At 51.3% G+C, this 13,578-nt stretch overlaps 2 protein-coding genes across 3 annotated transcripts; both read left to right on the plus strand.

The window, feature by feature from the left end:
- Positions 1-2,524: 2,524 nt before the first annotated feature.
- On the plus strand, positions 2,525-3,788 carry LOC111142696 (V-set pre-B cell surrogate light chain 3). Its single transcript, XM_022495989.1, has 2 exons — positions 2,525-2,638; positions 3,354-3,788. The coding sequence occupies exons 1-2, from the start codon at positions 2,590-2,592 to the stop codon at positions 3,668-3,670; spliced, it is 366 nt and encodes a 121-aa protein (XP_022351697.1). The 5' UTR covers positions 2,525-2,589; the 3' UTR covers positions 3,671-3,788.
- A 1,557-nt stretch (positions 3,789-5,345) lies between these two features.
- On the plus strand, positions 5,346-13,193 carry LOC111142490 (zinc finger protein 70). Of its 2 annotated transcripts, none has more exons than XM_022495697.1 (2): positions 5,346-5,360; positions 8,431-13,193. In XM_022495697.1, the coding sequence occupies exon 2, from the start codon at positions 8,508-8,510 to the stop codon at positions 9,852-9,854; it is 1,347 nt and encodes a 448-aa protein (XP_022351405.1). In that variant the 5' UTR covers positions 5,346-5,360; positions 8,431-8,507; the 3' UTR covers positions 9,855-13,193. The 2 variants fall into 2 exon arrangements, with proteins under 2 accessions (XP_022351405.1, XP_022351404.1); XM_022495696.1 differs by lacking the exon at positions 5,346-5,360 and adding an exon at positions 5,542-5,599.
- Positions 13,194-13,578: the final 385 nt, after the last annotated feature.

Genomic DNA, 13,578 nt, shown 5'->3' on the forward strand with positions numbered 1-13,578 from the left:
TATTCTTTCTTTTTTTTTTTTTTAAGATTTTATTTATTTATTTGACAGACATAGATCACAAGTAGGCAGAGAGGCAGGCAGAGAGAGAGGAGGAAGCAGGCTCCCTGCGGAGCAGAGAGCCCAATGCAGGGCTTGATCTCAGGAGCCTGGGATCATGACCTGAGCCCAAGGCAGAGGCTTTAACCCACTGAGCCACCCAGGCGCCCCTTTTCTTCTTTCTTTTCTGTTCTTTTATTTCATAATAAACTCCACACCCAGTGTGGGGTTTGATCCCTGAGATTAAGAGTTGCATGCTCTACCGACTGAGCCAGCCAGGCGCCCCTTAAACAGGGTAACACTTTAAAATGCTACCTTGGCGGGGATGGGGTGGGGGGTGGAGCCTGGGTGGCTCAGTCCTTAAGCGTCTGCCTTCAGCCCAGTTCATGACCCCAGCGTTCTGGGATTGAGCCCCACATCAGGCTCCCTGGGAGCCCCCTTCTCCCTCTCCAGCTCCCCTGTGGCTTGTGTTCCCTCTCTACCTCTCTCTGTCACAAATAAAATCTTTAAAAAAATTATGTATTAAAAAAAGGGGGGACGCCCAGGTGGCTCAGTTGGTTAAGCGGCAGCCTTCGGCTCAGGTCATGATCCCAGCGTCCTGGGATCAAGTCCCACATCGGGCTCCTTTCTCTGCAGGGAGCCTGCTTCTCCCTCTGCCACTCTGTCTGCCTGTGCTCTCTCTCTCTCTCTCTCTCTCTCTCTCTCTGTCAAATAAAGAAATAAAATCTTAAAAAAAAAAAAAAGTACTTGGAATGCCACAAGTGCTCAGAATGAGCACTGTGCCAACAAATAGTATTTTGCAGATTTATTTAAACACTGGACACCACTGTCCCTGGGGACCTGTGTCCGGCAGACCACAGGTCGGGAGGGGTGGCAACCAAATTCCAGAAGAGTGTCCATGCAGAACCCTGAAGCTCCAACAACCATCCTTGTTGTCTCAAGGGTTCATTTCCAGTGCTGCCATGAAGGAGTCTTTGAACTTGAGTGTCTTGGAGATGCCCTAAGGAGACGTTAGAGACAGAATGGGACCCGTTTGGGGAGGTGGGGCTTTATAACCTCCCCCAAGGGAGCTCTCAAGGCTTTGAGTTAATGAGAACGTGCTGTTTTAATTATACTTTTATAATTATTTAGGTATACTAAGGCCAGCAGGCCAGGAGATTGCCTTTGAGAAAAGAGTTTGTTCCCCACAGATCTCTAGAGCATGGGGCATGCGGCACCACAGAGGGACACATAGGGAAGGCAAAAGAGAGAGCCCTGTAGTTTATCTCTATTTTTTTTTTAAAGATCTTATTTATTTATTTGACAGAGAGAGACACAACGAGAGAGAGAACACAAGCAGGGGGAGTGGGAGAGGGAGAAGCCGGCTTCCCATGGAGCAGGGAGCCCAGGACCTGGGATCATGACTCCAGCCGAAGGCAGACGCTTAACCGACTGAGCCACCCAGGCACCTTGGTCTGGCAAGTTAAAGGAGCTGACCATGTCAAGTGCTAGTGAGGATGTCTCCGGACTTCTCCCACCCGCTGACGGGGGCGCAAGATCTATACAACCCCGTTGGGAACACTAGTAGTTATCTACTAGAGATAAATGCGCATGTTCCCTCCACCCAGCAACTTCTGTCCTGGGTGTCTACCAGAAGAAATGAGAACACAGGTGCACCAGCAGTTTTATTTGTAATGGCTAAAGACTGGAAAGCACCCAATTGTCTATTAACAGGAGAATGGCAAAGGTATGGCTTTGCGGTGGTCTATCCACATACAACTATGAGAATGAATTAGACACCGCAGTACACATATGGGTGACTCTTATAACGCTGAACAGAAGAAGGAGGAGCAACAGGAACACACTGCCATTCCCTAGAGTTGGCGTTCTAGAGCAAGCAAAATTGATCTAAGTGATTGAAATCAGAATGATGGTTACCCTTGGGGTTAGAGAGCCTGTTACTGATGGGGAAGGCACATGAGGGAGCCTTCTGTGGAGATGGAAACATTCTAAATTGTCATCTGAGTAGAGGTTGCAGGGTATAAGTATAAATAAAACCATCAAGCCAGGGGTGCCTGGGTAGTACAGTTGTTCGAGTATTTGACCCTTAGATGAGGCTCAGGTGATGGTTTCAGGGTCATGGGATCGAGCCCCACATCGGGCTCCACACTCAGCATAGAATCAGCTTCTCCTTCTACCCCTGCTCCTCCCCTATTCTCTCTCTCTAAAATAAATAAATTAAAATATTAAGAAAATCATCAAGGCATACACTTAAAAATCTGTGTACCTTACCCTACGTGAGTTACACCTCAATAAAAAGGCATCTATCCACTATAATTGCACGTGTATGTGTGGATTTCTGTTCTCAGGAGGCCCTGTGGGGCCAGGCCATCCACATTTGGAAAGATAGGGCCCGCCGTTGGGCCCCAGCCCCTGTACCCCCATGCCCCCACCCCCAGTCAATGGGCTGATTTGCATGCCTTGTCATGGTCCAGGGGCTTCCCCTGCTTGTGCTCTGAAGCACCTGGGACACTCCCAACAGAGCAACTCCTGTCTGCCTCCCCGCCTCTGGCCATGGCCTGCTGGCATCTGGCCCTCCTTCTGACTGGGACCCTCCTGTCTGGTAAGCTCCCCCAGGCCTGGCTCACCTGGGGTCAGGTGGGGGATGGCACGGGCTCCAAAAGGCCCCTGCAAGGAAGCAAATCGATGTAGGCAGTGGGAGGGTTCTAGAAGGGGCATTAAGGTGGAGGGGAGAACTGGCTACAAATAACTGCCCTAGATTTGGGGCATGTCACTTCTCGGTGTGGGCCTCAGTTTCCCCATTTGTGAATGGGGGATGAGCAGATTATTAGGATCCCTTCAGATTCTGATTATTTGGGGTCTCAGAAGAGATTGGAATTGGTCAGTCACCTTTTTAGTTTTTCACGTGGGAAGCTACCCCAAGGGCCTCAAAGACAAACTATCCTTGACAAGATTCCCAGCAGCCAGTTGTCTGAGGCTGACCTGAAGGATGGGACAGCCCAGGAGGCTTCCAGGTGGTGGCAGTAGCCAGAGTCTGGAAGAGCCAGTGTGACTGGGGTAAGGAATGGGGGCTGGCAGAGAAGGACCCAGAGGCCACCAGTCCCACACTCTGAACTCTAGGTGCTCAACGGAACACAGATTCTTGGGAACATAGCACAAATGAGGACTTGGGGGTTGTCAGATTTGTGCCCCACACATCTCAATTCTATGCACAGGTCTATGAGCCTTTCGGGAGTCAGAGTCTCCTTGGAGAGAGACCAAGCCTTTGCGGGGTGGGGACAGGAAGAAAGGAGCCCACGAGTCTCTCTCTCTCTCAGTCTCTCAGCCAGGCTTGCCCCAGCCAGATGCACTGCTGGTCTTTCCAGGCCAAGTGGCCCAACTCTCCTGCATGCTCAGCCCCCGCCATGCCACCATCGGGGAGTACGGCGTGTCTTGGTATCAGCAACGGGCAGGCAGTGCCCCCCGATACCTCCTCTACTACCGCTCAGAGGACAACTACCACCGGCCCCCTGACATCCCTGACCGCTTCTCGGCAGCCACAGACGCCGCCCACAATGCCTGCATCCTGACCATCAGCCCCGTGCAGCCCGAGGACGACGCAGATTATTACTGTTCTGTGGCTTACATATCCTAGGGGTGGAGCGTGGGCTTCTTTTCTGCCTCTCATTCCTGCACTCTGATCTTGGGCACCCCTCTTTCTCCAAACCTTGAACTTTCTCCTCTGTAAAATGGGTTAACAATATTAAACATGTAAAAAAAAAATAATATCAAGCACATGAACAGTAACTATTCTGAAGGCCATGAAATTCCTGCTGAAAAAGTGACTGGGAGTGTGGGGGTAGGGATTCTGGGGATTGTTACAGAAGAGGAAGCACCTGAGATCCTTGGGGCGGGGTCCAGACTCTCCACTGGCCCCCAGGGGGCTTAGACTGGTGGCCTGGGCTTCCTGTGACCTGAGGAGCTGGAGGAAGAGAAAAAGGAACCAGCTCTTGCTGCTCCTAGCTCTGCATGGCTCGTTGTGGTTCAGCGCTCAAGGGGTGGCTGGACTGGGTCCTTATGGAGCGCCTGCTTACTCCTTGATGGGGCATGGAGGAGGTATGAGTATGTATGTGGGGTGGGGCCACTCGGAGGCACCCCAGAGCTTGGACAGATGGTGCTCATTGCAGGTGGCAGCATCTCTATCTTTCTAAGTGTTTTATTTATTTATTTATTTGACAGAAAGAGATCACAAGTAGGCAGAGCGGCAGGCAGAGGGAGAGGAAGAAGCAGGCTCCCCGCTGAGCAGGGAGTCTGATGTGGGACCTGATCCCACGACCCTGGCATCATGATCTGAGCTGAAGGCAGCTGCTTAACTGACTGAGCCACCCAGGTGCCCCTGAGCAGCATCTCTCCCATTAGGAATGTATGTTCTATTGGTCACCAGTGGTAGGCCTGTGCCCCTCTCCCTAACCAGTTCTCCCACAGGCGGGGAAGGCTGTACCTGAGCAACTGGGCCGAGTGGGGGGCCCTGGGTGGGGGAGCAATCCTTATTAGAAGCAGAGCTGAGCGTCTGGGTGTGTGGTGGAGGTTGAGAGGTGTTGGAGCGGGCTTCAAAAACACACTGTTCTTCCCTCCTGGTTCTTTTAAGAGGCGCCTATGTCTGGAGGTCATCCCTCACATGCACTGGAGTTCCGGGTCTCCAGGGTCCAGCCTCCACTCCCAGCTGTCTCCTGGGCCCTCACTCGGCCCCTTCTTGTCTGTCTCTGCTGGTACCAGCTCGGGCAGGCAGGACCTGGGTTACCCAGGAAGGGTGAATCATGCAGGACCCCTGGGCCTGCGCGGGGTGACAGGCTCCACAGCTCTAGGAACCTCTTCCCTTCTCCCGAAGACCCCCGCCACCCGCGTGGCCTCTGGCTCGCCCCCACCGCAGGGCACGTGCAGCGGGAACTTGGCCGCCTGCCTGCGGCTCTACGCCTGCCCGCCCGCCCTTCCCGGCCTCAGTTGCCTCTTCTGCACTCCCGCCAACGGCTAACCAGCTGTCTCCCCCAAAACCAGGATTTGTTCTGGGAACCGCCCAGAGACCACCAGTCCCAGCCCTGGAACCTAGAGTCGTGGCACCTAAGTTCGCGGACGCCAGGTGCCGCCGGAGCATCGAGACGTAGGGACCTCCACATGGCCTAGAGCGGTCCCGGAAGTGCCCGCGGGTGGGAGGCGGGGCTCCGGGCGCTCGGGCCGCCGCGGGCTCCGCGTCAGCAGCTGCCTCTGAGCGAGGCCGGGTCGGCCGCGGGTTGGAGCAGCTCTGGTGCGGCCCCGCCCCGCCCGCCCGCGGCCCCGCCCCGGCCCAGGTGAGCGGCCCCGCCCCGGCCCAGGTGAGTGGCTCCGCACCAGCCAGTGTGACCACCTGTCTCTCCGGTGGCCCTGGGTGTGGGCGTCCCCCATCGGTGGGAAGCCTGTAGGGGCTCCGCGTCGCTGCTCGAGCGGCGTGTGCGTGTCAGCAGCCGCCCGCGGGCCTCCAGCCAGGAAACCCTGACAGGACCGAGGGTCTCCCGGGTGCCCAGGCCCGGAGGGCTCCCCGAAGCATAGGGTGAGCATACAGGAGAAGCCGAGGAAGGCCTCGAGAGAGGTGGGAAGTTGGGGTTCCAGACCTTGGGATCTTCGGTCCCAAAAAATTTAAGACATTGTTGAGGACAGATAAAGGATCGCCAACTTTGTAAACAGCGTGGAGACTTAAGCATGTAGGTGGTCTATAGTGGGAATGGGAAACCCCTAAGGAGGGAACCTTGGAAACATCAGGATTTAACAGGTGGGTGGAAGAAGAGTTGTAATCACAGATGCCAAGAAAAAGGGATCGGAGAGCATTAAAACGGGGAGTGGGAGAAAGAACTTTCATAAATGAAGGGAATAAAGAAGGAGGTGGGAAAGGGGGTGGGGGGCTCAAAATCTTGAGGCGTTCAGGTATGCAAGGTGGGTTTAATGGCAGGGTAGACCCGTTTTATCACATCTTCCAGGTTTTCAAGAGAAAGCCTGAAACCTACAGAGTTTCCAATATTGGCAGCTAAGTCAAACAAAAAGAAAAGGTTCCAACTCTTTCCCGAGCCAAACAAAACGCGTCTGTGGCAGGATCCTCAGGCTGCCAATTTGCAACTTTTGAAATGAAGGGTTTTGAGAAGGGAGCTTTTGGTGAGCACTGCCAAAAGGGGTGGGAAAGTGAGGTCTGAGAAGAGAGGGATTGGCCATAAGGAGGTCACTGGATGGAAGAGCTGAAGATGCTGAAGTCCCAGCTGGAATTGGAAACTTGAAATTTGTCTCAGTGCAGTACACAGTCCTATGATTTTCTTTGGCAACATTTAACATCTTAGGAGGAATTGATGGAGAGCTTTGGTATTTGGCGGCTGGTTGCAGCAGGGCAAGGAGGTGAGGAATGTGATGCTGGTCAGTGTCTATGGTTCGATCCACAATAGAGTCTAAGCTAGACAGGAAAGGGTGGACTAGAAGTGGAGAGCCAGGATGAAATCAGTGGGTTGTTAGACCCAATGAGATCAATCTAGAGAACCTGAAGGATGGGAGATTCTGGTTGCTGAGGAAGAGGGGAAGGGGAGATAAGTGATCAAAGAATTTTTGAGAATACTTCAGTTCTGTGCTTTTTTTCCACCCCTGGCCTTCGTATCGCCTGATTATTCATTAAAAAAAAAAATTGTTTCCAAATAGAAATGAGTTCCATTGCGACTATGCTGATTAATTTAGTGTGTTTTTGAGCTGCTTGTCTACGCTTCAGTGTATTGCTAATAGTACCTTTGTATATAGAATTGTGAGGATTAAATGCACATGTGCTTATAGAAGGTCTAGTAGTGCCTAGCACATAGTAGATGCTCAATAAACACGAGCTATTATTGTTATGATTCCTGGGGTTTCCCTTCAGCTTGCACAGCAATTTCTGTTTCTTTTTTTTTAAAGATTTTATTTTTTATTTATTTGACAGAACGAGAGAGATCACAAGTAGGCAAAGGGGCAGGCAGAGAAAGAGGGGGAAGCAGGCTCCCTGCTGAGCAGAGAGCCCGATACAGGGCTCGATCCCAGGACCCTGAGATCATGACCTGAGCTGAAGACAGGGGGTTAACCCACTGAGCCACCCAGGTGCCCCTTGCACAGCAATTTCTGAATGAGGTCCCGAGAGGCTCCCTCGGAGGCCACCACAGTGGAATGGTGAGTGTTCTGGGATCCGTCCACGTCCCTATGAAAACAACCCCCATTAACTGGAGCACCTCTGCTTTTATCTTTTATTTATTTGTATCTCCCAGATGATTTATTTGAATAGAGTTCTGTGCCCCCCTCCCCTCAGAAAAGTGTAGCCACCAGTTCTAGCAGGAAAACATGACTTTTCTTCCATTCAGTCATGTATTTATGCAACCACTGTGTGTGGAGATTGTCCTATTGTGCTGTGGGCTGGGGGCTTCACGTTGAAGGAGCACAGTACTTGCCCCCAGGGAGCTCTCAGGCAGCATGTTTGCCATCCAGGGTTGTGAGTGCTTTGATGGACACGTGCACCGAACTCTGCAGGTCCCTGAGCCTGAGATCACAAGACTTAGGGTGCAGAAAAAGGGACATTAAGACTGAGTCTGGGAAGATGAGCCAGTGGCAATCTGAGACGGGAGGGGAACCTGTTAGGAGGATGAGGCAGCAGCTAGGGGTATGTGGAAGGAGAGGCTGGAGCTGGGGCTGGGGCGGCTAGCGCAAAGGGCTTTGTGAAGGCTTTGGGCTGTCGCGAGATCCTGAGGCAGATGATCGGGCCTGTGTTTGGGGTATTTGATTCTGGTGTCAAGGTAGAAAACAGACCTGAGGGAGGAGTAGAAGCTGGGGGTCGGTGGTCATTTGGGCGGTGAGCATTGAAGTGATCCTGGGGAATTGCATGAGGCCTGAGCTGCAGACTGACGGAGAGACAGAGACCTCTTAATAGAGCCTCAGGAAATGGACAGACTAGACGTATGGGGTGAGAGAGGGGGAAGGTCTAGGCTGACTCCCAGAGTCGTGGCTTGGGCACCTGATTGGAGGGGCTGCAGCTAACCTAGTAGAGGAGGGAAGTTTGTACTCTCTCAAAAACTGCCATTGTCAAGATCCTCCATTAGCCAGAATCTTGCCCCCTTTCCACAGTGGCTCCACTTTTGTTCTCGGCTACCTTTCTGAACACCTTCAGTCTTTAGGTTCTAGATCCCATGGTATAGCACTTGATTCTGTCCATCTTCTTTGTAGTGTTTCTGATAAATCAGACTTGTCTCTAACTCAGTGGGGTTCATCTCAAGGGCCAGCTTGGATCTTATAGCTATTTTGTTTGGTCCACGATAGATTCTGGCACAGGCAGGAGGTACGTCCTAGGTGCCTGATCTGCAGACTTGACAATGTCCCTTGTTTTCTTCTCAGATTGGGAGAACAGTAAATGCTCTTAAGAAGACGATCTTTCAAGAAATACAGTCATTGGGGGTGACACTAGATTCACAATGGAGGTTCCCCCAGCAGCCAAGTTTGGTGAGACCTTTGTGTTTGGGGACAGCTTAGAGATGCAGCAAGGACTCTTCCCAGAGGAGGACCTGGGGGACCCTTTTCTTCAGGAAAGAGGTTTAGAGCAAATGGCTGTTATTTATAAGGAGATCCCTCTCGGGGAGCAAGACGAGGAACATGACGATTATGAGGGCAATTTCAGCCTATGCTCAAGCCCTGTTCAGCATCAGAGTACCCCCCCGGTGAACAGACCCCAGGATGATGACGTCTTCAGCCCAACCTTCTTCCAGAAATCAGACCTTAGTATGTGTCAGATAATCCACAGTGGAGAGGAACCCAGTAAACACAATTGTGAGAAGGCGAACAGGGCACACTCAGGACCTAACGAGCCTCACAGAACTGCACCACCCACAAAACCCTATGCATGTCGGGAATGTGGGAAGGCCTTCAGCCAGAGCTCACACCTCCTCAGGCACTTGGTGATTCACACCGGGGAGAAGCCCTATGAGTGCTGTGAGTGTGGGAAGGCCTTCAGCCAGAGCTCACACCTTCTCAGACATCAGATCATCCACACTGGGGAGAAGCCCTACGAATGCCGGGAATGCGGAAAAGCCTTTCGCCAGAGCTCAGCCCTCACGCAACACCAGAAAACCCACACTGGAAAGAGACCGTACGAATGTAGGGAATGTGGGAAGGATTTCAGCCGGAGCTCAAGTCTCAGAAAACACGAGAGAATCCATACAGGAGAGAAACCTTATCAGTGTAAGGAATGTGGGAAATCCTTCAACCAGAGCTCCGGCCTGAGCCAGCATCGGAAAATCCACACGCTCAAGAAACCTCACGAATGCGATCTCTGTGGGAAAGCCTTTTGTCACAGGTCCCACCTCATTCGGCACCAGAGGATTCACACTGGGAAGAAACCTTACAAATGTGAAGAGTGTGGGAAGGCCTTCAGCCAGAGCTCCAACCTCATTGAACATCGTAAGACCCACACCGGTGAAAAACCCTACAAATGCCATAAGTGTGGGAAAGCTTTCAGCCAGAGCTCCTCCCTCATTGAGCACCAGCGCATCCACACTGGGGAGAAGCCCTATGAGTGTAGCCAGTGTGGGAAGGCCTTCTGCCACAGCTCTGCCCTCATTCAGCACCAGAGAATCCACACCGGAAAAAAACCTTACGCATGCAACGAGTGTGGCAAAGCCTTCCGGCACAGGTCAGCCCTTATTGAGCACTATAAAACCCACACCAGAGAGAAGCCCTACGAGTGTAACAAATGTGGCAAGTCCTTCAGGGGAAGCTCACACCTTATTCGGCATCAGAAAATCCATGCTGGGGAGAAGCTCTAGAAGGAGGAACTCACACCAAAGCTTGAGACCCTTTCCCAGATGGAGCCCACACCCCATTGCCTTGTCTGAAAGACCCTGCCCACCTCCCTTGATCCCAGGGCCAAATGGAAATGTGCCACCCCCAGCGCTTCTGGCCACACACGCTAGCAGCCAGGCCCCCTCACGGACCCCCGGGTGCCCCACACGCAGCCGGTTTACTGAGTGGCAGGAAGGGTGGAGTAATGGGAAGGCCCCTGAAACAGAGGCACACCCCAAAAGAGACCTGGCCTTCAAGTCATTCACATTTGACTCCCAAGCCTGGGAGATTGGGTTTTGCCATCTCTTTGCCTTTGTCAAAATCCAGAAGAATAAACAGAGGGAGAAAGTTGAGTGAAACACACAAAAATGTCAGATGGACTCTTTAACATCAGCTGCCGTCTGGCACTTTGAGAAGACAGAACTGTGCTCACAGTCCAAATCCGCTAAAGAAAAATGAATCTGGAAGTAGATAGGTTAACAGCAAAATGGAATCTTCCACCTGGCTTGAGCATTGGCGGGGATAACCAACAACAGGTTACAGAAGAAAGGGAGGGTCTGAAAGGACTCATTCTGGGGTCGGGGAAGAGGGTGGCAAGCCCCTGGCATGGTCTCTTGATCCCTGTTCTGGGTTAGTTAAGAATAGTTTCTGGCGGATGGCTCTTTCATAGGATGGTAGAGGTTTGGTCCTGTAGGCCAGAGGACATTTGACCTTGGCTTTGACTCAGCCTGGCCTAAGGCATTAGTGCCCTCCAGTTATAACCTCTCCACGAGACCTAAGGCTCCCCAGACCACAGCATGCCTCAGTCGGCCCCATGGCTGGTTTCTGGTCCAGTGGCTCTGCAGTGCTGGGGGACGTGGGAAGCATGGCCATCCAGTCAGAGGTCCCAGTTCAGATCCCAGTTCCACTCCTCCTACTTGTGTGACCTTGAGGAAACTCCAGGGCTCTGTTTCTCAATCTATGAGATGGGGCTATTGGGACCTGGCTGACTCCTGTTCAGAATGAAACCAGCCAGGAAGTGCTTTGGCAACTGGCAGTTGAGGATGGAGACCCAGAGGGACCCTTGCCCTACCCAGAGATCTATTTCCTAAAGGCAGGAGAGGCACCCCTGCTGGTTCCCTGGATGCCAGGGCCTGCAGTCCACCCTCTTGTGGAACCGGGGCTCAGGCTTTCCATCACCCCCTCTAACCTGCTCCCGGGGCTGTGGGTGCCCTGTGGGGCCACCTCCCACACAGGGACCCTTTCCAGATGTCATCCTGAAGCTCTCCCCAGCGTCAGTGTGGTCTGTGCGGCCTGCGTCCCCATGCTTCTCTCCTCTCCTCAGGCTTTGCTCAAGAAGTACCATTGCCTGCTGCCTGCCTAGACCAATTCGGTTGGCATCCCCAGAGGTGGGGCTCAGACAGTGGTATGTTTTTAAAGCTCCCTAGGTGATTAGAATGTTCTAGTACATAGCCAGGGTGTGAGCCCTATGCTAGGCATCGTAAGACCCCAGCGTCTCCCAAATGTGCTTGGCATGAGCAGAGTTTGAAGGTGGCCATTCTGTCTCAGTCCCCATGCCTCCCTTCTGCCAGGAATTGGCACGGGCCGCACCGTGTCTGGCTGGTTGAGGGGTGTCTGGCCCTGGTCCTTGGGCCTTCATGTGTCCACCGGGATCTCTTTGGTACTGCCTTCCCCCAGGCTCCTCAGTGCCAGTCTGAGCGATTCTGAAGTTTTCCAAAAGTTTATGGCTGGGATCCCATGATCATGGGAATACTGGCTGTTTCAGCTCAGCTTGGCGGTCATGTATTGTTTTGATGAATACAAATGGACAAGTAATGGTTACTTAGTAAGTGGAGCTTGGCAGGCTGGAGACTTTAAAAGGCCAGGTCTCCAGCTGGGGGGATGACAGCAGGCGTCCCAGCCATGGGGACAGCAGTTGCTCCTTTCCAGCTCCTCTCTGTTGCATGAATGTGTGAAACCTCGAGCCAGCACCCGGGTCTCCTAGAACCTACCGTACCACCAGCTAGACCAGCCTGACCAGCTGGCCCCACGTATTGTGGGCAGGTGGCCTGCACTGAGGGTCTGCAGTCACTTACTAAAAGTGCAGAGAGAATTGAGACCCCTGCTCAGCGTGGGTGGAACAGCACCCCCCCCCAAGATCTACCTCCTTGGCACCCCCATTTGGCCTCGCCTTGGCCAGGCCTGTCCTCACCTGGCAGTCATCAGTTTCCTACCTTTGATGTCTCTCCGTGTGCTTCTGCACACACCAGCCAAATTGATTTTTCTAAAGCATCTTTTTGCACATGCCACCACTTTCCTTAAAACCAACCCTCGGGCTGTTCTGCAGATAAGCCCCCATTTTAGCCAATCTGGCTTGCTCCTTTGGAACAGACCACAGGGGCTTCAGGCCACCCTGCCTGGACGCTCCCTTGTCTCCCGGCTTCCCTTAGCTTATTTTATGCCCTTCTTGCGTTTTGGGATATGCACTTTTTCCTCTTCCTCATCCCCCGACCCCCGTCTCCTCCTTCCTCTTGACAATTTATGTAACATTGAGACCCCCTTTTCAGAAGGGTGGACAGATTCTCCCATAATGGTGGAACCAGGTACTTTTCAAAGACTGAGCAGGACCTAGTCCCTTCTGTTCACATTCCTTCACCATTTTATATATTTTCAAATCTTTCAATTTATTTAGGTTCTGTAACAGTATAGTATTACAAGAGAACATTCTGGTAATATTTTAACCGTCCTTGGATTTAGTTGTTGTTTTTGTTTCTTACTTTTTTCTTTTTTTCCTTCTAATGGCAGATGTTGAGTGTTATAAAGCTCCGGCTTTCAGTTTTATTGACTAATTGGATGGTTTTGTCCAAGTGTATGTATTGTCTGCTCTTTTTTTTTTAACTTCATATTTTATATTTCTGAATTTATTTAGCTATAGCTAATCATATTTTTAATGTTTCTAGCAAATGCAGGTACTCTGGTCTAGGACTTTTTTCTTAGAGCTTTTTCTGCACTCTTTCAACTTGACACATGCAAGTTCTTGTTACCGTACGAGGAATTGCCTTTTGGCCCAAGGGTTGTTATTTTTTCTGTACTTCCAAGTGATGAGTGCATAGGTCATTGCCATTCTTTCTTACTGTGCTGTGGTATCAACATTTCTAAGTGTCCATAGAATGACACTGGGCCTGAAGATACGATTGGTTTTTATAAAGCATTTGTGTACTCTCAAGAAATGGGTTTGTACTCCATCCGTTCTATTTGTTAACTTGTTTTTAAATTACTTTATTCAAGTTCATACTTTCTCTGTTGTTTACTTTACATTTCTTAACCTGGGGTCTGCATACTGCCCAGGAGTCCAGGAGCACGCAGGTCTATTGTAAAGTCGGCATAGGGGGTGGAGAAAAGCTGGGGGTTATGAACGTGAATGGATTGTTCGGGGTTGGGGGGTGGGGGGACATGTAGCATTCCCCACATTCTGGAAAGGCTCTGTGAGCCCCAAAACAGTTAGGAGCACTCACTGACATGATCAGATTGTAGTCTGATTTTGTGTTTTTTACTTTTTATTTCTGTTTCACTTCAGTTGTTTCTATTTTATGTTCATTGTTGTAATGTTAGATGTGATCTGCAGTTTTCTCAAATCCTTTTAGAGAAACAGGGTATCACTAAGTAAGTACCAGGATATTTGGAGCATATATATTTAATAGTACTATATTGAAAAATTGTGCCTTTCTC

This window comes from Enhydra lutris, unplaced genomic scaffold (assembly GCF_002288905.1).
Source record: "Enhydra lutris kenyoni isolate GAN:26980312 unplaced genomic scaffold, ASM228890v2 scaffoldscaffold8, whole genome shotgun sequence".
NCBI lineage: Eukaryota > Metazoa > Chordata > Mammalia > Carnivora > Mustelidae > Enhydra > Enhydra lutris.